The sequence below is a fragment of the Haemorhous mexicanus genome, chromosome 9 (assembly GCF_027477595.1).
Source record: "Haemorhous mexicanus isolate bHaeMex1 chromosome 9, bHaeMex1.pri, whole genome shotgun sequence".
NCBI classification, from domain to species: Eukaryota; Metazoa; Chordata; class Aves; order Passeriformes; family Fringillidae; genus Haemorhous; species Haemorhous mexicanus.
The window spans coordinates 11097393-11122925 of NC_082349.1; the positions used below are offsets into that span (position 1 = coordinate 11097393).

The 25533-nt window shown below is 41.0% G+C and overlaps 1 protein-coding gene across 7 annotated transcripts in view; it reads right to left on the minus strand.

Moving 5' to 3' along the window:
• The window catches only part of PTPRF (protein tyrosine phosphatase receptor type F), a 375952-nt gene that overhangs the window by 180933 nt on the left and 169486 nt on the right, over positions 1-25533 (minus strand). For all 7 annotated transcript variants that reach the window (XM_059854008.1, XM_059854014.1, XM_059854010.1 and 4 more), the window contains 2 exons: positions 13283-13428; positions 10483-10624 (listed from right to left, as the gene is read on the minus strand). In XM_059854008.1, coding sequence (XP_059709991.1) covers positions 10483-10624; positions 13283-13428 — 288 coding nt within the window. The remainder of the gene's footprint in view (positions 1-10482; positions 10625-13282; positions 13429-25533) is intronic.

The following is a 25533-nucleotide window of genomic DNA, read 5'->3' on the forward strand; positions in this document are numbered from 1 at the left end:
CATTTCTGTTCTCTCTCCAAGGACTTTCTCCTCACTGGGACCAATTGTGTAAATGTCTAAACCAAAGAGACACAGAAAAACAAATTCCAATACTGCCTTGCTTGTAAAAAAACCCACCATTTTGGAGTTGTAGCACCAAAAAGCAAGGCTCTGTGTTCTTATGGTCTCCAAAAGGTTAATATTTCCAACACCTTTCCAGTAGTATCAAAGCTAAAATAGCATAATACCAGTTCTACTGCCTGTAGCACTTTGTGCAGCCAGTTTTACTTAAAGCATTCTGCATCCAGTGCTGACAGGCACGTTTACCACAAGGAAATTTTCCCCAGCTCCCCCCTGGAACAGCAACACAACAGTGAACATCCGCACACTACAGCTGGAAGAAGTTATAGCTCTGATTGCTATTTAGACCTCTCCACTCAACTCTAACACTCAAGAACCTGGAAAGGTTTCATCCATGCTGGACCACTGTGATAAAAGGATTGAAGGAACAGAGCACAGGATTAGCACGACAGATGAATACATTGCAGTGTTTTCCTATTGCAACATCCAACCTACCTCATCAAGGCACCAGATAATCTTGAAAAGACAGATCTTATTATACCTCACACCTGCTGGTTTCCTTAGGATAAAGGATTTGAAACAGCTATTCCAAAGCTCTGGGCAGAAAGAATCTGAGCAGGTGGGAGTGCCAGAAAGAGTCACTTACTTTATTATCCAACTGAAATAACCACAAGAATAAACAGCTGTTAGAAAAGTCTATGGGGAAGGTGGTATTTTACTACTACAAGACTGGGCTTCTAAGACAGCATGTAGAATGCATATATTTTAGGTTATCATGCTTGATACCAAACATACTTTAGTCACTAGCAGCTCGAGTTAAAATTAAAAACAAACGTTCACAATAATTACTTCCTGCATCCAAAATTAGGGCAAATTATTTCTTTTGCTCATTATCTGAGCACTGCATTTTAAAAAGCATTACAACTATAGAGCCTTCCTGACATCATACTCTACGTAAAAAACACAAGACCAACAAGAGATATTAAGGACAACTATTTGTGGGACTTGTGAATAAGCATCATACATAGAAACCAGCTGTTGGAATGATCAATATTACAGATCTCCAGTGCAAAACCTGCTCTGTGTTGCACCTCTGAGACCAAAAGGCAGCCCACCAGGAGCAGTTGTGTGATTTTCCTTTTTCTACAGGAGAGAAAGTTAAAATACTCATTGAATGTTCTCTTCCACAGGTAGAGTAAGAAACACTCCCTACATGGGCATGCTCTCTTCTGAAAAGCTGCTGTTGCTACAGATTTATTAACATGTACTTATATTCCACTTTCACACTTTTCTGGCTTACATTTTAAAATGTTGATTTTTCCAAGAATGACTTAATTGGGGCTGTGACTTTATTTTTTTAGTGAGAGGAAGAAGATAAGACACCAAAACTAAGATGGTTGGACGGAACCTTCCTTGCACGCCAAGTTTTTGCTTTTGTAGCAGTAAGCACTGCATTCCCCACAGTCCCAGTTACCACATTCTGTACTCTCCAATCTCTGTTTTTCATTTAAGAACTTACTGCTCCAGTTTTATCAAGGGGATATATTCTCCCACTTTTGCACAAGAAGGTACAGAAGATCACCATCTTAAGTGACTGTGTAAGCCATGGCATGCCAGCAAGGAGGTCACTAAGCTGTGAGCAGTCTCTTGATTATGAGTAGATACAAAAGATAATTGTGCAAAAATAGTTAATGCCTCAGAAAGGCTTTCCAGACACCTTGCTCAGGTCCTTCAGTTTTTCCTTGGAAGAAAAGCAGATAATCCACGTGGCATTATCATGCAGCATTTCTGATTAATTTCCAGTAGTTAAGCAATGAGTTACTATTTCTTTCAGAAGGCTATTCCACAACCTAACAGATTTCAAAGACTCTACAAATACACACCAGCAACAAACTTTATTAGTCAGCAGGAGAGAGCAGCAGGACTGACACACCAGCTATGGAGAGCACATCTGTCAATAACAGGTTGCCACAGATGCTCTCAGAACAAGGCATCTTGAAAGAGATCCAGCCGTAAGAAAGGTCTTTTGAAACATCTGATGATAAAGACCTATTAATTTTAGTTTCCAATGGTCACCAGTAGATGTTGAATCTGACAAGAAATGTGTGTGGGTTATTCTGACAAGGTTTACAGTTACACAAATTATCTAAAGGAATTAAGTTCTCATTTGCCTGTGCTAAATGAATTAAATAAATTTCCATTAAATGCTTTTTACAATGAGTAAATGATTAATTTATAATTATGGGGTTTCATGTCTTTTTTCTCCTTCTCTGAAAGACTTCCAGAATGCTGCATACACAGTTCATTATTAAAAGTATTTTCTTCTGGCTTCCAGTCCTCCAAAATAATTTTATCATCTGAGAGTCACCAGGTCCATCCTCAGGCTAGTTATTACCAAATAAACATTTGGAGAGCCAAATCAGGGCTCACCATCACCTAATCAACTCCACTCTCTTGTTAGCTATTTTTTTATTAATCATGCAATAATGGTCTCTATCAACAAGTTCCTCAAAAGATCACTTTTGAAATTATGAGATTCATTAGCAGCCTTTGCACAAAAGGTGGGGCTTAAATTGACAGGGCTGTGGAGAAGCTGTAAATAAAGATGACAGTCAAAAAAATCAAGTCACAAGAGCCAAATCACCTTAAGTGACAGGAATAGTATGGAAGATAAGAAATAATTAGAATTTTTGCTGTAAGGCTGGCACATATTGCTTGGAAACATGGGGGGGAAGGAGAGGAGAGGGAGAGGAGAGAGGAGTATCAGATAAATGCAGAGAAATTATGCTATCCAGTGACCAACTGAATCAAAAAAAGCAGCTATGATCCATTCAAATGCCTACCTCCAAAATTCCTCAGTGCTTTTGAAAAGGCCTTTGCAAGACTCCTTGTGTGCACATCCCTAGTAAACATGTTCAGAAAAGTCCCTGAAATCGAACAGGAACTGGTGCAGAATAGGAGAAAGCACTGAGGCCAGGAGAATCAAAAAGAAGACTGTCCCCCATGAAACTCATGCAGGGACTTTACAGCAAGGGGAAGCTTAGTTGGCCCCTTTCTGGTTAACTAGGACCTAAACAGTCATTTTCCCAACAAAATCATCTGTTTCAAGATTTACAGTATTTTAATTATACCTTATGCTATTTTTGCCTTTTCTTCCTCCATAATATCTAGTACAAGAACTTTACAGGACATCCACCTCCTCCTTGGCAGCCTTCACTTTGCTGCTCCATTCTCCTGCTGTTTTCAGACCACCACTCTTTTTACCCTAGGGCAGTGCCACATTTCCCCCTCTGGTTTTACTGACTAGTGACACCATGAAAATCCCAGTGCTGTCAAAGCTTTCCAGACATGGTTGTGGCCATGGGGGGTCAGGGCACATGGGAATGCCAGCCTTTCTGCAGGGACATGAAAGGCAGCACTGGTGGTTGCTGCCTCCCAGCTAGGACCGATGATCTGTTCCAACAGAGAGTCAAAACAGATTAGCTTAAACCACAGACAATTTAATCTAACCTGTCTGATTTCAAACTGGAACAGAGAGGCAGAAGCAGTCATCTGGCCATCCCTGGCCTCAGCTGGGAGATGGCAACCCACAGGGACACCTCTCCAGCAAGACAGAAACCTGCCTGCATGAGCACATCCCTGCGAGAGAGTTCAACTAATCTGCTTGTGCCTCATTTACCCATTGGAATAGGCTGAAGGCTTTGACAGCAGAGCAGCACTAGAACAGCCTGACACACTTTTCATGACAATCTCCCAGGAAGCTCTAAGGTAACAGAGAGTGAGAAGCAGCTTGTCTCGACACCCTGAGCCCAAGAAAAAAGAGAAAATAATGCCCCAAACTCAATTATTCATTTTCATAACAGACAGAGGATAGCAGTGGGTTGCCACAAGGCTCTGAATAAGCATGCACATTTCTGAATATCTTCATGAGGGACTTCAGAAATGGAGCAAATAAAATGGAGACAACAACTACTGGCAACAGAATTTCTTAGCTGAACATCATTTCCAGTACCAAAGTCAGAACTTACAAACTGTTAAATAAACTTGGAATAAATCAATTATGTGAGACAAGAAGCTCTCAGAAGTCATTTACAGGATATAACCACACAATTACAACTTCAAGCTACTTGGCAATATAAACCCTGTGTTAGAGCTTTTGCAGAATTCTGCAGAATATACTCCTATTCTTGTTTGTTTGACACTTAAAGTTCACTTGTTTTTTATCTGGAAAGTCCTTCCCAAATCACAGGTGCTGCTTTTGGGCACTGCAATACCACTGAAACTTGCTGCTAAGAATGTGACAACATCCCATTCCGTTACAGATGTCATCTCCTAGGACCTCATTTGAGAGGTAATATGCAGAAACAGCCATTTGCTGCAAAAGAAAAACGTTCTCAAGATTAAGGGGTCAGTACCTATTCAGACACAGGGTTTTATGGGAGTGCACAGCTCCAAAGGGTTCAGCTTGGCATTAACAATGTGATATTTCATATAAAACTTTTCAAAGGTTGTATTTCTTGCTTCATAAACTTGTGGAATGAACCTGGATGTTAACCTTAGAGCATGGCAGTCTTCTGAGGGAACTTGCTATCACGGATACATTACACGGTTATGTGCCATTAGTTAATCATTTAAACAGAGATAAGAAATGGAAATTATGGCATTTGGGTCTGATACGTTCTAAAGATCTGCTGACTCTCCTGTTTGAAGGAGAGACCAACAACAGTTAAAACTTTTCTTCACCTGAGAAAATTACTTCTTTGTCTTTCACTTACAGCCAAGAAAGTCTTTGTGGGTAAATATTATAAACTATAAGAGTGGGACTAATGTTGTTACTGGGTCCAATCTTTAACAGCAAATAAATATAATACACACAGAACCAGGAGTTCCACACCTGGATTATAATGATAGGTGCTCCATAGATACCAAAACTGAAGTAGCTGAAACCCTTTCTCAGATACCATGGCAGTCTAAGTTTCGGCAGCACGGCACGTGATGGTGATTCAAGTAAAAGAGCCTCTGTAAATTTTCTTCGTCTAATTGAAACTGATCACAAATTCTCCTCAATCTTCTGTACGCAGTGGGACTAAGAGACCACCTCTTTCCCTTGGAGTATCCTTTTAGCCACACTGGTCAGTGCCAGGGAAATAACTGGAGTTGTCAGCATGATGACAGGGCTCCTGAACTGACCCAATCAAATACTGGGCAACCTGCTGTCAAGCAGCACAATGCACTCTTTCCTTGTGAACACAATTTATGCCTCAACAGCACAAGTCCACATGAGCTCAGATTTAGATTCTTTTAGGTGACAACCTGAACTTTGCAGTGAGGCCATCACGAGTAGTTGGCTTAATGTTTTTCATTTTAACAAGCACAGGACATGCCAAGACCAAATAAAAAGCAGACAGACTCAGGCTTCTTCATTTCTCTGTGCATCACTGCATGTTAGGACACTTCCCTAAGCAGGGAAGCACGTGGAATCTCACTGTGCTAGAGCTCTTGGCAAAGCCATAGTTGAGAGGTCCATGAACTGCCAGCCTCCTACAGAAGTGCTACTGGGATTGCCTGTGTAGAGAGCTAAGAACAGGAGTAGGACTTCTGCAGTAGGATCACAGTAGTCTTTCTTCCCAGGGAGAGACCAAAGGATGTTGGAATAGTTAATTAACATTAAACATGTAGAAGAAAGACCTGTCCTCTCTTGACCAGAGACATGAAGAGAATAGTACCAATCCCAGGAGCAGCAGAGCACAGGGGGCTTTAATTCATTTACACAGTCATGCAAACAGATTCAATTTCCACTCTGTAATTGTTTCAATTTTACAACAAATTGCAAGAAATTCTTCCTGGCAAAAAGATGCAAAAGCAATGAAGCCAAAGTACAGTGATCCGGCTGATCCTTTTGTAACTAACCAAACATAAACAAGGATTAAACATAGCTAACTTCTGTTTACTATTCCAATGACAAAAATCACTTTTAGATGGATGTTTACAAAAAGGGCATATTGGTTCAGGCCTTCCGAGATCTAGCTCTCTGCAGAAATCATTTGTAACAGTCAAATGTTTACCATTTACAGCATTTCAAACAGGGTAACCCCAGGAACTGGAATGCAGCTGGCAGATGGTGAAAGAAATTAAGCTCATGACATGGTTCAGTAAACAGCAAATTATGTTATGCTAGAAGTGCTTGCCACCCCAGGACAACTGCTGCACTCAAACTTTCTAGGTGTGCTAGTTTTGGCTGGGATAGACTTAATTTTCTTTATAGTAGCTTGTATTGGGCTGTGTTTTGGATTTGTGCTGAGCACAATGTTGATACCATGAGGATGTTTCTGTTCACAGTAAAACACCAGGGCTGCAGTGAAACGCTCCTAAACTTCCTCGACTTCTGTCAGCACAAAGCCAGCCAGCAAAACTTAACCTGCCAGGTTACCTTGAAACTGAAACCCACTGTGCAAGAACTTCCTTGGTTCTTCTGTCTGTCCTCTTGAGCAGGAGCTGCTCTCCTGTGGAGCCCAGCAGCACTCTCCAGGCAAAGAGCTACATACCACATGATTAGGAGCCTGGGATAGAGGCATAGGGGATTTGCATAGATCTAAAATGGAAATTGGAGATGGTATTTTCATTTAACCTACTTAAAAACAAAGGGAAATGAAACTGAATATATTTAGTGTCACTTGGATATGACTTTATGCTCCGGATTACAAGGGAGTGAAAAAGAGACTGCTTGTAAAGCATTAAAGGACCAGTTGCAATTAACTGGTTTTCCAGTTCTGGAAATCAAATCTGAATGTCATATTTGGAAAGCTCTGGGAGAAGGGACTGATAACATATTTAGTATTTGAGCTACCTTTTTCTCCCAAAGAATCAATATACTTCTCCCTGCCCCTTGAAGACCGACCTTTTTTCCCCACTGCTTTTCCTTATCTTCCCATTGGGTGGAAACTGCTGGAAAACAGACTGAAGGCATCCTTTGGTGAACAGGCAACCAGAGACAAACACTGTTACCACCACCTTTCCCAACACAGCTGCAATGCAGAGCACACAAGCAGTCTCGTGGAAGGACATCATGGACTTCTGCACTCCTGCCATCAGCTTGTTGCTACATTCTTGCACACTGGCATCCTTCCTACTTATATTTCATATAACTTCCCTATTTAAAATGTTCTGTAATTCTCAACATTACCACTGAATAATATATTTATTAATTTGTTAGTGCCACTAACTGTCCCTGAGGCTTTTCTTGAGAATGTGTGTCAGCTTATTGATTCTAGCCTTCCCCCTCCCTGCACTGCCTTCCTCCTCTGCCAAGCAGAAACATACTTCTGTGCTGCTTCAGGTCATAATTGGAAAAAAGATAGAAATGTTCAATATGACTCATACATAATTCAGCTTATCAGCTACCCAGGAGAAATGAGAAGAGAAGGTATACGCATGTCTGTTTCTTCTACTATCAACAGGAGAAATAATTTCCAGTTACACAAAGTATACGTAGTTTGGTCACAACAGGATCTGCAGTTACAAGGGAAAAATAAGAGACATGGAAGCAAAGAATAAAAGGGCAGTAGGGAACCAAATTGTTCAAAGAGATTCACTTATGTGAGAATTCCTGGTTCCCCAGGAAGACTGGACTCATGCTTCTCTCTTAATACTCAGAATGAAATAAGTTGGCAATTAGAAAGGATAACCGGCTTCTGATCTGTAAAACATCGCAGAAATCTAAATAAAATAAAGGTCCAGCTAAGCTACCTACAAAGACATCTAGTAAGGAGCCTGCTAAACCCTCACTGTGACTTCTGGATTTAATGTTAAGGCCTATGTTCTAAAGGCAAATTGTGAGAAGGAGCATTAAAACTTATTGTTTGCTATAAAGGATTTTTAATGTAAAAATCAATACACGCTGTGTATTTAGCAGCATGTAACCACGAGGACGTCAGTGATAAGCTTTGTCATGCACCAGGGACCACTGCATCAGTCAAATTCTTGAAAGGAAGTGCAGAATGTCTGTATCATTTGAGCTGCCATCTGAGACCAATTACAGAAATTATTTTAACCCCAAAAGCAGAGGGAAAAATCCAGTCCTAGTTGACAGTCTTGAGAGTGCCAAGGGTTCCACATGAAATGTGTAATTTTCAAACACCTCTTCAAAACTAATGTTAGAAAAGTGATGGCATAACAGAGAACTTGGGCACTTAACACTATTTTTTTGAAGTCATTGAGAGTAAACAACCACAATCAGGGCAATATCTATCTGCCAAAGTGTGAGCACAGGAATATTAATAACTTTAAAAAAATCATATTCACAAAATGCAGAAACCTTATAATCTCTATCAGACACCACAGAAAAATAAGATAATATGACTGAAAATACAGAGCTGTCTGTAGAAGTTTTAGAAAAGGGAAATGTAAAACATATTTTTTTAAAAACAAATACATCATAACAGAATCCATCTTCTTTGTCAGTTAAGCCAACATAAAAGGCACATGTAGCTCTTCATCCTTGCAGTCAAGCTCACAACTCTATATGCATGAGCACATACAAATTGTTAGGAAGCAAATGTTTCTTAATTTTGCCCATTACAAGAGTGCCCAGCAAGGGGTCGATACTCCTCAGCTGGAGTGGAAAACACAGCCCCCCCCAGCCTGCAGATCGTTTTTGACCTGATGGGATCATGTTCAACTATCATTACTCTCAATTAAACAAATTTTCCAAACAGAAAAGCAGGCTCAGTGCTTGACTGCTACTGACTTTGGCTTCTGCAGCTGTTAAATTGTGTGCCTGCATGTCTTTTCCTGTCTGTAGTGTTTCCTAACATTCCCTATTTATGTGGTGGTCTGCAAGCTTTACCTCATCAGGAAATCAGCAGGAGCACCATGGAGCTAAGAAATACTGTTGTGCTCCTTGATGCAAGGCATGTCTCTGTGGGCCTTTGAACACTTAACACAGAGCAAATAAATTATTAGCCTGTGTGTGCATGTGCATACATATCCAAGATGCATAAAGGCAACTACAACCAAAGGGAACAGGAATGTGCATCGGGAGTGGGATCCAAGCATCCAGTATCACAAAAATCCAGTTGCAGGAAGCATTTAAATGCAGATCTGCACACAAACTGCTGAAAGAGCTCCACTGAGCTTTATGCACTCACATACACTGCTGCAAAGGCAAGAAGTAACAAAAAGAATGTGATTTTTGTTCCCCAAGAATTTTCAAATCTAGAGCACTTGTTACCCTATTCTTAATAATACTATTGCTGGAGAGCAAGCTGATCTTTAAGACGCCCCACCTCCAGAAACAAGATACACAATCACATCAGGTATTGAATGATTTCTATGATTCCCATCACCACGGTGCCTGAGCACATTACAGTTGTTTAATGTATTCTTTGTCACAGAGCAGAAAGGAAAATATGATTACCTCTATGCCATAAATGGGGATGGGAGAACAAGGAACAATAGGCAACTTGTCATGTGTGGCTGGCACACTCACCACTGGGATAACCACTCTCCTCTGATTCAGAATCCTACAACAATAAACACTTTCCAGTCTGTTTTTTTCATTACTTAGAAGTTTCTACATCAATCTATAAACCACAAGCAATTTGCCTAAGCCTTTTCCTCCTTGTAAGGGGTAAAAATGCAAGGGGTAAAAATCCATTCAGCCAAATGCCCCAGGTTTCTAACACCTCAGTACATTCACAAATTCCTATATATAACCAAATGACTGAACACATTTATATGCTGGAAAAATCCCATCTTTCCTTAAAAGCAGAAAATAATTCTGACAATTTAATATTTTTTAAAAATCAAGTGTTCACAAGCCTGTTTATATCTAATAAACTGTTTTTCCACAAACATTTAGCAGAAACAACATAGCAAGCAAAATAAAACCTGCTCGTATAGCACACAAGGAGGAAAATCTATTCCTTAACAGGAGAGACAGAATTAAAAGTTGTGAGTACAGGGAAAAATAAACACAACTAAATTTCACATCACATTAAAAACCTGAAGAGTAACCTGAAAATCTATGTGCTGATTTAATCCAGAAGGTGCAAGAGCATAGATTAAGTTTCTGATTGTCAGATACAATACTTAGATACACTGAAGATGGGTATTATTTGGAAGCAAATAGATGAGAAAAGTATACAAATGTCTCTGTATACAGCCCTCCGAGTCAGAAATGACACCTCTCAATCAGACACCAAAAACACTCTAAAGACAGCTCAGAATCTGCAATCCTTCCATGATTGTCTCAAAAATATCATGTTCTATTAAAGGAGAAATTATAGCAACTGCTGCAGGAAGAACACAGCTTTACCCAATCAAGCTAGAATATCACCACACCATTTAAAAGCAGCACATCAACATGTAGCTGCCAAAGCCACGTCTTCTGCCACTGAAGGAATGCAAAAACTTCCCCCTTACCTTCTAACACTGTCAACTTGGCACTGGTGTTTATCTCCCCCACACTGTTGGTGGCTGTGCACTCATAGATGGCCTCATCTCGATGGACACGCAGGGGCTGGATCCGCAGAACCGATCCCGATCCATCATCGAACTCGATAACCTTTGAAAAGGAAAAGAAAGCTCTTCATTACTGCTATCTTCTGCAACAAACACCAAAAGTCAAAACAATCTACGGGTTGAAGAACAAAAACCAAAACAAAACAAGTCCTGTAAGCCCTAAAATACCATGCAGTGAGTTAAGTGTTCCAAATGCAGTAGCACAAAAATTTCAGTGTCAAGAAGGTATTTGTCCTCTGAGGAGGCCAGAACAAATGAAGATCCAATGAGGCTCTTTATGGATCAATTAAGGTTGACAAATTATCAACCTGGTAATAAAGATGTGAATCTGATGATTTAAAACATCTGAGCCATATTTGCACTAATGATTTTACTAATCACTGGTAACAATTTAGTGCCAACTTTCACCTTGATGGAAGAGGAGAATGATATAGTCCTGTGGGATTGCAGGGAAACAGTAACAAAACTTGAATAAAACCTTGAGCACCTACAGCACATGCTAACTCCAGCAGAGTGAGGGGTTTTAATGTTCCTCAGCACTGGGTACTTTGCAACTCTGGCATAATCAACAATTATGTAATTACACTTCCTTCCCCAGCATAAATAAATTAAGTCTTTAATAAATCATTGTCTTTCCATCCATCCTGCTAAGCTACAAAATGCATTACTCTGACTTATACATGGAAGAAAAAAGTATTTATGAGTTTGTAGCTGGATCACTATATGCTACTTCATAAGAGCAAGACTGTGAAGGCACAGCCTCAAGCCACTATTAATGCCAAACTCACCCTTCTCCTTTTACAGAGTACAGCAAAAGTTGAAAATACTATGTAAAGTGCAAACAGTGACAGCATGAGGGAAAGGCAGATGCCACCCACTCCTGTCCCTTGGGAACAGAGGGGGAGATGAAGAGACTTAAAGGATCCTTCGTTCCAGACCTGGATGTCAACCTAGGGCTGCTACCCCCATGCAAAACTTTCACCCTATTTTTAAGGGCCTGTTTAGGAGCACTTCCCACAGCATAAAGATCAAAAGAGAGAGAACAGGAAGGAGGAAAACAATGCACCACAAGACTCTACAGTGATAGGAGAAATAAGAAGAAATCAAAAGGTAACCAAGACCACTAAAAAAATCTGTTATTCCTCATGCTGGAAGGAATAGCCCTTCTGTTTCAAGAAGAAACCCCTAATACAGTCAGGTAAGGAAAGAGAAATATGAATATAATCATAATACACTTTAAAGAATTAATTTTTTAAAAACACTTATCTTTAAATTAAACATGAAACTGTGACAATATACTAAATCTTTACAAAGGGCAGAGCTTCTGCTAAATTTTAAAACAAGACAAAGTCAGCTACAGAGATTAATTCACTTCAGTGATAAGGACTAAAAAGCTAAGAGATGAAACAGCAGAAATCTCTTTTGCCCTCACTATCCTTTGAACAAACACTGTGTGATAGGAACAGAGCTAAAACTACTAAGGGCCAGGCAGATGCTGAGGCCAAAATGTTGTTAATTTGCTAACAGTGGATACCTTTTCTGTGTCACAACTTAGCATGTGTACATCAGATTTGGTTTTTTTCTCCATTTAAACTTACTTCTAAATTTTCTCTAATTAAGACTAATAATGAAGTCAAATTATTAGTTACTTAGGAAAAAAAAATCACTATCTCCTGACACAAGCTATGCATGCAAACTGATGGGAACAAAGGTATGAAATTGCTCATATAAATGCATATAATATGGCATAGCCCTCTGGTAAGCCACAACAAGCACCAAATTCACTATAACGGTTGTATCTACGTATAAATTAGAATTTTTAAATAGTTACTACACAACAAAACCTTTACCAGGGAAAAATAACAATGTAAAACAAGATTAAAATTGATTACTTTAATCAAAGTTTTCTGCTCACATATGAATTCATTATTAAAATTGGTGAGTTGAATCAATCCATTCTGGGCAGCAAAGTCATCTTGTGCTCCAGTCAGGAAAGCAAAAACATCAAAGACAGGGGGATTAGAGGAAAGGCAGCAGCATTGCAGAAGGGTCACATTAGCAAGGGCACTTTTAGAGAAGGAAGCCCAACACCAAAAAGGAAAGCGGAGAAAAGGTGGAGAAAGTCAGTGAAAATGTATTTGCTATGTAAAATATAAACCAAATTGGACCCCTTTTCAAAAATGTTTCTGATACCTGCTCTTCTCCCTTCCTTTCTCTCCTACTTTAGCTCACAGGGATTTCAATTAACCCTTCATCATTCCCCTTCCAAGTACCTTTGAAGAAGGGATGGCAGTAGCCATGACTTAGGAAGATTTCCAGTAGTGTTTTGGTATCTCACTTTTGAATTCAACTGGGGATTGCAGGTCAAAGAGCTGCCTTATAAATTCTGACAATGAAAAGAGAAAAATACTGCTAGATCCAGCTCTTATCTGCCATCCAACTCCCTGTAAGCCCCAGTCTCCCATCTGAAGGAAGATGTCCTATTGGTGTGTTTCCAGCATCATGCTCCAAGGACACCTGCTCTAAGGAAACTTGCTTTACACTAAAGCTTTACACTCTGTATTGTAGTGATGAAGAGATACCCATGTTGCAGTGATGATTACTGTGCAATTAAGACCTGTGAGGATTAAACTGATCACCAAATTTTCGGGTTTGGGTTTTTTGGTTTTGTTTTGTTTCTTTTTTTTCTTTTGGTAATTACCTCAAACCGCTGAGAACTGACTTTCTTCCCCTTCTTCATCCACGTGATACGAGGTTTGGGCTCTCCTGTTGCCTGACACACAAAAGAGGCCACTCCTCCAGAAATCCCAATCTGATCTTCAGGAGCCTTCATAAACGTTGGCTTGCCTGGAAAAATAACCAAATCACCCCCATGAGGACATAACATCAGATAAGCATGGAATGTGTCATGTTAATCCAAATTATAAGATAACTGCTGCTCTTACTACAAACCCAGGTTAAATGGCCTCAGCCACACAAATCCATTGCAGACTGCAACATGACAAGGACAGTTTCTGCTTGAGTACCTTTTTCTCCTGAAATGAATAAAGTCCATCTGGCTTGCCTATAAATGAGGGCAATAGAAGGCCTCTCCCTGCCCCCTGGGCATTCATTCAGGTATATGACAATTTGGAACCATTTTACAGTTTATTTTTTAATAAATGGATTTTTGCAGATTTATACCATGGTCATAGCACTGGAAATTACAGAACAGCTGACACACCAAACCTATGAAATGTACCACATCTTGACATTAGTTTAACTGAAAGCTGTTAACACATCCATAAAAATTCACAGATACAGTTTTAAGTATACAAATAACAACCTTTAGTTTCATTTTAAATGTGGACTGACATAAAAATCCTACAGTTTAAGTATCTGGAAACCTGCAGAGGCTAGCCTGTGCTTGTTAAGAAACTAATCACTAGAAATGAAAGTCAGCAAAGAAACCAAAATAGCATTCAGGCATGAAAGACTTGGCAAAAATGGAAAAAAAAAAGTATCATATAACATTTAAATAATCAATTAAAAACCTCATGAAAATAGAGCTGTGTCTTTGATATTTACATAACAGATTCAGACGGATAAAGCTATGCATCCAGGTTGAATGCCTGTATGATTTTTCTGTACTTGCTGTATGGGAAAATTTTGCACTATGTGATCTGAGGATCATCTTGAAAGAGTGCTTTGTCCTCATGAGAAGCATGTGATGATCCCATATTCCTATAAAGCACTAAAACATTTAACTCCACAGGGAGAGTTAACAGAGTCCACCCATGATGCCATTCCATGCACAGGTCACACTATGGCCATGTTTCAAATACAGTTCTGATCAACCACCTCAAAATGAACCTGACCTATAAACAGGTCAGAGACAGCTGCTGGCATGTAGAAAGGAGCCTGAGTAAAAGAAGAAACCTGTTCAACCCTAAGATAACAAACAAAATGACCCCAGCAGAGCTGCTGGAGGTTCCACACCTTCACATTCCAGACACATCCATGACTGTGTCCTTGAGGGAGAGGGGCGTGACATCTGTCAGCCCAAATGCTTTGACCTCTAGACAAACTGAGGGCTGAATTTCCCTAATCTAGGAGGGATACAAATTCAGCAATCACAAAAGACAACAGCCTTTAAATGAATTTTTCTAATATAGGAGAGATTTAAATTCTATGGATGCGGTTGCAGTTACAGCTGAACCAGGCAGGCAGTGGCAGTGACTGAAGAGGGCAGGGACAAGTGCTCTGCTCCTCATCCTCCTCACCCCTCCCTGCTGCCTCCAGGCACTGGTACTTAAACCCCTACAAGGAGCCCCAGCATCATCAAAGCCTCTGTGGAACAGATTTGGGCTCCTAACCTGGCACAAAGATGCTTTTTTCTTCTTTTCCAAACAGGGCATGGAGAGCACTGGCTCAGGGCAGGATGAGGCAGAGCTCAGGAGACAGCACTTTTCTCTCGGCTACTGCGGAGCACAGTTCCACCCCTGAACTGCAAATACAGTTCATGTACAATGAACAATTTCACCCCTGAACTGCAGTCCCTTGGAGACTTGGCTGAAACTGCGGCACCTCCCCAACCCTAGTTCCACCTTCTCGTTTAGCCCACATTAAGTGCTTATGCTGAGCCCTGTCCTGGCAGTGTGGCACAGTGTGACAACACACACAGCCACTCAACCAAGTGAACTACTTCAATCCTCCCTGCTTCTGACAAAGTCCAGAGACCAGGTTCTCCCTTGCTCCAAAGCATATGTCCCAGGCCAGGGAGACTGCCAAAGGCCCAGAATGCTTCTTGCTTCTCCCACATGGCACCACTGCCTGTGAGGGGTGCTGGGGTTTGCAAGACAGTCTTTGTGAGCAGTGCTCAGGGCTGCCCTGTGCTGGACACAGAAGTCCCGCCACGGCCCCACAGCACAGCACAGCCAGGCTTGTCACGTGGTGCCTCTGTGGTAACAGGTTAAGAAAAGGCAGAACACCCCACAGGTGTGAGGAATGAGGGAAAAAGTGAGAAACAGCCCTGTCAGCACCGAGCCAGAGGGGCATGAGATGCCTGAGCAGGTATTCCCCTGCAGCCCATGGAGACACCACAGTGAAGCAGGTATTTCCTGGCAGCCTGCAGCTGGCTGAGGTCAACCCACTGGCTTCAGAGCGAGGGATGAGGCCAGACCAGTCGCCACCACCTGGAGAGAGACCCAGCAGCGGAGGCCACCCGCAGCAGAGGGGGCTGGCAGTCAGCCACTGCGGAGGCAGCAGCACAGCAGAACCCTCCCAAACCTGCAACATGCCATGCTCCACACGGGCTGTGCCCTTGTGCTGGGGAGCCACCAAGCACCCACGTGGGGACATGCCAGCCCCAACCCCGGCCCATCGGGGGTCACAGCTGAGACACTGCAGTGCAGAGCTGGACCTCTGCCGCTGCTGCTGGCTCAGCCTGATTTCCAAAAGGCCCTGGCAGATCCAGCATGGCCAGCACTGCCCAGAAGTGGATGCACATGTTCTGTCTTCAACAAGCTTCTCTGAAGGAGTATCACAGACCTGGCCTCACCACAGAAATTCCTCACAAAAGTGTACTGAATTTTGCCATCCTTGGTGTAGAGAGTCCCCAGGACTGTGCTCAAACCCCAGAAAACATCTTTTAAGACATGATGGCTGCTGTCTAAAGGCTTTGGCACATTGTCCTGACATGAACAGCAAGCAATTATTAAGTCTGCTTGCTTAACTGATGCTGATTCCACATATTTACTCATCTATAATCATGTCTATTTCTACTTAGTTTGTATTTACATATATCTCTGTTTATTCACCTCTCATCTATTCCAGAGAAATGTTAATTTACCATTCAGGCTGCTAGTGATGGCATTGTGATTGACTGTTTTGCTATGCAGTGTGCTGAGCTGATGCCTTGTATTGCACTTCAGCAGCTGATTTGGTTTTCTGATTTTCTGTTATTTACTCTGTGATCTTAGTAAAGTAGTGTAATTTTTTTTCAAATGGCAAATACAGCAGAATCCAAAAACTTTTGTCCTTGAAGAATACAATGCAATTATATCTCTGACTTTACACTTACTCCCCAGCACATACACTGAGGACTTACTTTACTTTTGTACATTTAAAAAAGATCAATACTATTAAAACCAGAACAAAAGGAAACTGAACATTCACTTGCAGTAAAAGCTAAAAATCCTGCTGCCTTGATTTTACATTGTTGCAATGAACCTTTTTCCCTTGTACATTTGAGCGACACTGATTTCTGGAAACAATCTAAATCCTCCAAGACTGGTCACAGAAGTACACCTGTACATAAACCAAATTCTCAGTCTGAGAAAAGGTATTTCTACAAAGGCATTTTTAACATTTCTATGCCCTGATATTTTTAAATGGAAGGAAAGTAATAATTAAGCAAACCTATAATCCTGAGTCCTGGCCCCAGGACAACAGAGTCGGGCATGAGTATATTTTTTATACTGATTGGTAACTGTTACAGCAAATCCCAAAATTCATCCCAGTAAGAGCTAACACAAGCACAACACAGCATCCACTAAACTCTGGTGTCTGTGAAAAATGCATGTTAAGTGGACTAGATAACCTCCACATCTCCCCTCCAACTAACATCTCTCTAACTCCACTGCCTAGACGAAGCTGCCATGAGACAATCACTAGTTACCTCCAAGGGGCAGCACTGGGGAGAGGGTCAGATCATGGCACAGGCTGTCTTTTTTAGCCCATTTTGAGCACTTGCACTCTTAGGGTAGTCGTAGAAACACAGTCAGAAAAAATAAGGATGCACTGAAAATACAGAATAACCTACATGTTGTCCTTTCCCCCTCCTTAAATTCAAAATGAGCAGAGTGTCCATAGAAGATTATGCATGTATGAAGTTTTAATTTAACTGTTTGTCACTCAAACATGCTACATACAAATACAAGGAACTCAAGTGTCATTTGCAGTGAAAACCTGTCCACTCCCTGATAACCTATGGACCAAATCTGAAGATTTTCTGTTGAAAACTTTAGCGGTGAGGGGAAAGGAAAAAGACCTATTGTGTTTCAAAGACAAATCTCTGAACTACCAGCTTGAGAGAACCTCCTGAGCAAGTCTGGGATGACAGCAGGGAGAGGCGCTGGATGGCTGGGTGCCCATCACACCCACCTTCACTTACTCCATCACAGGGAGTAACAACTCCAGACTGGCACAGTTCCCCTAAGTCCAAACTACTCCAGTCTTTCTCTCCCTGGCCTCTGTGCTCGGTGACAGATACCTGGAGCACTTTCAGGCCTCACACTCTGAACTAATTCTTGCTCCCCACTTCAAAACCAAGTTCCTATTACACCAGGAATAGAAGTCACTGCTCTCATTTCTATTTCCTCACAAGCTTCAGGCAGGAGAATGGGAAAACTTTCACCTTCTTGGCTGAATTTTTCTCTGTCTTTGCTCGAAAAGAATTATTCTAGAAAGCTTATGGGAACAACACAGTTCTGAGGAGAAAGACTGTAAAAAATAGAGTATTTTTTTCTCTTGTAAGAAACTGACTTCATCTTATTTGGCTGGGGGCAGAAAAATAGCAACTTGCTCAGACATGCTCTCCATTGAGAAATTAAAACCAAAAAACAACACTTCATAAGAAAAGGACTTTCCTTCCACCTTTGGTAGTGTTGAAAAAGCCACTTGACGAGCAAGCAGAGATTTGTGGATAATCCTATAAAGTGAATCCCAAAGAGGGCCTCATGGCATGGACGAGATGCTTGCAGAGATTTAGGTACACAGTGCTCTACTGAGCTTTCCTGGAAAAATAGCAAAAAACTCATGCAGTGTCCTGAGCTGGGTGTGTGAAGGATTCAAAAGAAAAGCTCCTTTGAATTATATTCTAAAAGGTCAGCAAGAACGTGCAAAGAAAGCCAGAGACAGTCAGGTGTGCTCTAACCAATATGGCTGTTGTCTGCCCTTCCCTGCAAAACAGTGAGATGGGTTTGGGAGGGGAACCTGAAGCCCTCAAAGACAGAACCTCAGGTTTCCTGGAGAGCCACTGACACGTTTCCTGCAGGATACTTCAGAGCCAGGCACAGCCATGAAGATGCCTCTGTCACTCGTATGTTATATATAAAATCACTGTTGCTCCCTGCTATTCTAGAAAATTTGTTGTGAAACAATTCTTATAAATCAGAAAACCATCTCAGCACCTGTTTTAAAATCTGCCTTACCAAACATGTGTAGCAGAAGAGCAAAATTTCAGTTCCCTTTTCCAGGTTTTCTTTTCTTTACCAGGTAAGTTCAGAGTCACTTCACCACACGCTGTTTTTAGGCTGCACAGCTTCTCAGTGAACCCAAAGGACTCTCCCAGGGAGAAAAGTGTCTCCTGTCAGATTTCCTTCACAGCTGAGGACAGAGGTGCAGCCTCCCTCTAACCTGGCAAGGTGTCTTTTATGTGAACCATGGTCTTTGAGGAGTAACATACAATCTGCATTACCTGACTTGAATACCAGCCAGATCCTTGAAAAATAATGCTGGGTCCTGGGTAATTAGCACAGATTCTCGCATTTTGATACACATTAAGCACACAATTGTCACATAAAATATGTTTCCTTGTAATAATATAGACAAATGTTAACTTGTATAATTTCAAAGACCCATCATTTTCTTAAAATAAATAGGAAAATGAAATGGAATCCGGATGCATTTTCAGGATTTAGCACCCACATCAAATATTCCTCAATGAAAAATTTTAATTCAGAGACTGGCAACATAATGCTCCTTCTGTTCTTGTGGATGCCATTTTTCCAAAGGGTCACACAGAGGTTTGAGGAAAAATGTATTCTTGAACACGTCTACAATTAAGTGTTCTATGAACACCCACCTGCTGTGAGAGATTTTGAAGAAAAAAAAAATATCTCTGTCCTCATGGTACAAGTTCTCACTACTCTAAATAGATGGGCAGCCAAAAATAAGACTTGTGTTGTAGGAGAGGGAAGCTTATATTTTTATCCAAAAGCTTTTACGACTTGAGCTAAATTAAGATTGGAAGCAGACTCCTCTGTGAACAAAAAAATTACAGTTGCAATATAAGATGAACTGGATAAGGACACACAATAGGCATAGGCAATCTTATTTAGGTGCCTGGCCTAAATGAATATTAAGAAATTACCAACACTGGAATGAATAGATCACAATGAAATCAGTTCCTAAGCCTGGAAATTGTGAAATTCAGGTTTAAATCCCTGCCTTTAACCTTCCCTGTCACATATACAAAGGCACAACTGTGCCTCACCTTCCTCTGTAAAACTAACCTGCTGTTCTCACATGGCTGCTGTCAGGACAAATATGTGGAAAATGATGATGTGGCTCAGTTATAACACTGGGAAGAAACCAACAATGACACAGACCTTCTCATGTTCATGACTGACTTTGAAGTGGAAATGAAGTGGTCTAGAAGACAAAGGTGGCCCATGCTTTTATATACAGCTAAAGTATTTCTCTTTCTAGGGTTCCTTTATGATCCTGGGTGATTGATTTCTGTGCATGGATGGATGCCTTCTGGAAAGATACTGTGGAGAAAGCTCATCGGTGATTCTTCTCCTAAGCATCCACTGCAGGGCAGGAGACAAGTGAGTGGGCTCCCCAGCTATCCTTATGTTTAGCATCCTTATGCTTTCCTTGCAATATACCCTCCATTATTTAAATGTAGTTCCCACCCCTTTGTGATTAGCAGGAATACTGTTTGGCAAAATATAATTTTTCAAACTTGCACTTTTTATTCTTGGAGAATTTATACGTAGGAAGAGCCTGTTTGAACCTTGTAATAACATTTCTTTAACAACAGCTTAGTAAAGCCTTTGTGGGTCTCAGTGAGCACAATCCTAATTCATTCCTTATTTCTCCTATTTTGGTTTTACTTCACTAAGATGACAGCACTTTGTAAATGAAACTTCTGTTCTTTATTGTTTGGTGCAAAGTACTTATTAAATAAATGCAAATGTACGTGGTGGGGTGTTGCATGCTCAGATACTTCTGCAATTTTCTTTTTATCCAGGATGTAGATCATAACCCTTTCTCCCATCCACTTTTAAAAAACACTTAATAGCACCCCAATCACAGAAAATGGCACTCCGAATTCAACACATTCCTCAGAACAATCTGAATTACAGGTTACCTCATCTTACCTGCATATTTCCTCTTTTTTTATGATCTTATTTTGTTTTAATGCTTAAGAGATTCCCAACAGCTAGGACAAATGATTCTTCTATTCCAATCCAATTTTAGTGGTTGAGTTTTCCAGTTTCAAGTGTGAATGTCCATGATAATCAAATCTACAAACATTATCTCTGAGCAAGTTGCATCTCTCCTCGCTACCTTCTCCTGACTTCCATGAAGTTACTCAGAGATAAATTCTGAGTTTGTACAAAATGAAATCAAATAAAGTGAATGATTAATACCCAAAATTCCAAGAAGTAGATCTTTTAACATGTTCAATGACCTCTGTAACTTTCAGTAAAAAAAAAAAAAAATCACATTACCAAAATAACAAAAGCAGTCATTCAGCAGCTGTGCTTCTCCCTAAACACCAGGAGGAAACACACTGAACTAAGATTCGAGGCACTCATTTCAGCAGGCAAGACACACTATGCTTTGTTTATCTGGAGTAAGCTTAACTGAAGGAGAATGCAACTATACATGTAAAGTTAAACATATACTTTTATCAGTATTTGTAATGACTTAAGCTAACAAATTCTGACAATCTTCAATTCCTGCTTCTTCACCATCTTGGCAAAGAGGCTCTCTCCTGAGCATAAGCCCAGTGTAAAGGCAAAGCCTTTGACAGGGCTGAGGTGTCTCTGCAGAAACTCCCACACCCAGACAGGCATTTCCAAGCCCTCTTTTCCCTTTTGTCAACACAGGATTTATACTCACAAGTTTAAGTAAAAATCAAGTATTTTTAATTTTCTTCTTGAAGAAACATCTTAAAACCTCCTGTGCCCTGTGTACTTCTAGTTCATGTCTGAACAGTTACATACACATCAACCTTCACCAAGAGAAACTCAGCCTTCCCTGTTAAATGCTGATGTTTGGATAAACCTGCTTATTCCACAGCAATATGGGTTAAAATTCATTAGCTCATTCAAGTGTAAAGGCCATGATTACTGGATATTAATAAACTACAGCAACAGCCTGTCATCATAGTATTGCACTTTAGTAAATTTCTAATTCTGTCTCTTTATGAATCATGGAAATTGTTGACAAAGTTTAAACATCTAAAAATAACAGACGATACTGAACCAGAATTGTCTCAGGCAGCCATCACAGGAGGATGCTGTGCAAGGCACATTCTGGGTGCTGATTTATTTGTGGAGTTTTATGCAGACAACTTAGACCTTAACGCAGTGGGGAGGTGGTTTTTCTCCATATCACATCTGCAGGGGGCCTACAGATTTTGCACACAGGGTGGCAAATTTTCTCCGTTATTTTTCCAGGCTGTTGTAATTGCAGTGTCTTTCTCAAAGTGCCTGGCTAGCTATCAGTGTGAGCTGCTTTACATCTTAGTAAGAAAATCCCTAACTCTGGCTAATCCCTGGGCTTTGACTGACTCTCATCCATGGGAAGGGGGTGGGGGGCAAATAAATCAATCCCTCTGCTATGACATCATTCTTTCTTGCTTCCAATACCTGAAATAACACGTAACCAAAAAAAGAAAAATATTCCAAGAAGCATAAAGCAGTCCTGCTTACACCTGAAGAATACTGATTAAAAAAAAAGCAGAAAAGCAGCCCAGTAAAACATACTTCTAGAACTTGAGGCTGCCTTCATTTCCATCTTCTGCTTTTACGTTTCCCTAGAGCACTCACAGCTTGTGTGTGTAGCCTTTTACATATTTTGGGGAAAAGCCAGAGCTATAAATGGGTTCAGCTATAACTTCCCAGCATTTATACCAAGTATTACACAGAGAAGAAAAACAAAGGAGAGCAGAGAAGCACTGTTCTAACTACAGACCTTCCAGCAGCCTCACAGAATGGTTTTCTGCTTTAATTTAAAACTGAAACCTGAAGTCAAATTTCCACCTGGTAATAGCTTAAAGGCACTTCCAATTAACTTGGTAATACACACTTTCTGAGTTAATAAATTTTTCAGCCTCTGTGTTTAATACAATTAAACATTTGGGCCTTTGGCCTTAGACCTTATTCAGCCTGAGAAAGGACTGCAGGGACAGAGTCTCCAATTATCACCATTTACACAACATTCACTTAAGGGCTTTCAAATGAATACATATAGAACATTCATTTAATCATACACAAAATTCAGTACCTGAATTCAGGCTGCCTCTCTCTTGCACACAAGATGTACAAGGGACAAAACCCCCACCTAAGGGGCTCTAAAATCAAGTCATCAGCACACTGCCTAATGCAGCACAGAACAGCTGTACCTGCTCCTAGCAACTTACTTTTCCTTCATATCTGCATTTTGTTATTTGCAAATTTCTTCAAAACTTCAAAGTTAATAAAGCATATTGCACAGTGTAAAGAACCCGCTAAGATATGCAGAACCAGGAAACAGACAAAACTGAAATCTTGTGCTTGAAAAAACATGAAAATTAATTTTGCCAGCATGCCTACCACATTAAACACTTTTTTTTTTTTTTTTTTTTACACAAAAGGATTAAAAGGTTTTAATCCCTTTTTTTCTAAGCAGCTAGTTCTTGATTCAGCAGTTCAAAAGGCTTTGCCAAGTTCAGGTTTCTCCTCTGCTTTTAAGAATTAAAAGCGAGTGCAAACCTTATTTTGTAAACAGATACCATAGTAGAATGATTCTAACAGAACTGGGAGCCAGAATAAGTGACCTCTTCAGAATATTTGTTACTAAAGCAAAGGCATTCTGGGCTTCCCAGGAAGGGACCTGCATTTCATTTTAATACCACTGTATGTTGCTCTGTCCTCCTCCTATAGTAATGAACCAAATTCCTGCCTCATCTGCTGGTAAAGACGAAGACTCTTCTGCTTAATGATAGCAAGTGCATGCTGGCACTTTTGTAATACAGTAATTTTTTTTTTCTATTTATGTCAACTGTTTCATCATGCAGCAGCTGTAGTACAGCCTGCAGAAAACCAAGAAATATAATTTCCACATTTAAATGTTAACCAGAGCACGGGCCTGGGTACCCAAGCAAAATACTCTCAAGTGGGTGAAAGAAAAAAGCAGTAGATCACAGATGACAGAATGTTCTGAGTTGAAAGGGACCCACCAGTCCAACTCTTAAGTGAATGGCCTGCAGAGGTATTAAACCCACAGCCCTGGGGTGATCAGCACCATGCTCTAACCAACGAAACTAATCTCAGGGTCTCAGCTGTTTTGACACAGTCTTTCCTGAAATTCCCTGAAAAACAGGCCTATTTCCTCCAAGTCAGTCTCCTTGGAAGCTTGGATAGAGGTTCAAAAATGAAGGTTTGAACACTTCTGGGAGACATCACTGAGCATTTTCAACCAGTAATGATGTATTTTTGCAATGGCTAAATGAAGGCACAGAGCCTCACACAACTGAAAAGCCCTTTGAGCAGAGTTTCAACGTCAGGGCTACCACCTCCACCTGGCAGCCAGTGCTGACACGGGGCTGCTGAGCAACTGCAACCCTCCACACTGGACAGACAAGGACTACACAGAGTGTCACAGCCATGCTGTGCAGCTCCTAGGGGCTGCAGGGAGACTGAGATGCTGCAGAACCAGGAAACCTCCAGAAGCCACTGTGTCCTGTCCAGGAACCATGCCTGAGCTCTCCCAAAATGACTCCATATGTATGTGGAAAATCTCTGATTCCATACAACCAGATGGATGTCCAAAACCCACAGTAAAGAGAACAGTGGCACACGTCAGAGATTTAGTTTTATCGCTGCCACAACCCAGCTCTGCCCTGTGCACAGAGCAGATGGTGCTTCATGCCAGGAGGTGCCTGGTTCTCTTTGCCACCTAGGGCTTTCTGGTTCAGAAAGGACTGAGTTCTAGAAAAACATCAAAATTAATCACCTTCATGTTTGCTGCATTCTTGATTTAATTTTTCTAGCACCCATTCCTTGCTGTGTTATGAATTTCACAGATAAAATGAAAACCTCTTTTCACTTTAATAACTTTTCTCTGTGTAGACAATCAGCTCAGCCTCTGCTTCTAAACTGAGTTTCTTAAATCTCCAGCTACCAGGCATGGTTCCAGATTTCATTTTTCTGTGGCTTTTTACTTGCACCAAACTTTTACATTATTTGACCCAATTATGCAGAGAGTTGGAAGAAATGCAGAAAGCCCAAGTCCACATGGAGAAGTTACCATTTGCCACACTGCAGAAAGTTGCTGTGGCCACCAGGTTTCTCCTGAAGCCTGGCAGATCATGTAATGGGACCACAAGGTGCTGAGTTTGAACTTGCAGAGCTGGCCAAGGATGTGTGTACAGGTTGGAGGGTCCCTGCAGAGGAAAGGCTGCACACAGGACCTGTGGGGCTGGGGAGCCACACCAGTGGGTGGCACGGGGGCTGCAGGGGAACCCAGTTATGTCACAGGCTCCACAGCAGTGCACAGCTCAGCAGGGACTGATCTGTCTAAAGGAGAAAAATCTACATCATGAATCATCTCTTTTTCAGCACTTCTGACAATATCTGTGTCTCTGAGGAAAGGGAAAACCAGTTAACATCACCACTGCAGCAGGTATCTTGGCAAGGCAGCACACATATTCCATCAAGGAGGGGCTATTTCAGTGCACTTTATTCTCACCGAGCCAGAACACTGCCTGCTACCCAGAAACAAACTTTTCTAGTTAAAAACGGGAAAGGAGTACATGTTAAATCTCCAGCTACCAGGCAGCCTGGAAAGATGTTCGTGCATCTCAGGTTTGGGGATGGTTGCATGGAAGGTTGCACATGCCATGAGAGCGAGAAGACAAGTATGCTGCTTACAGAGATTTGCCATAATTGTATTTGCCAGAAGTGTACACCA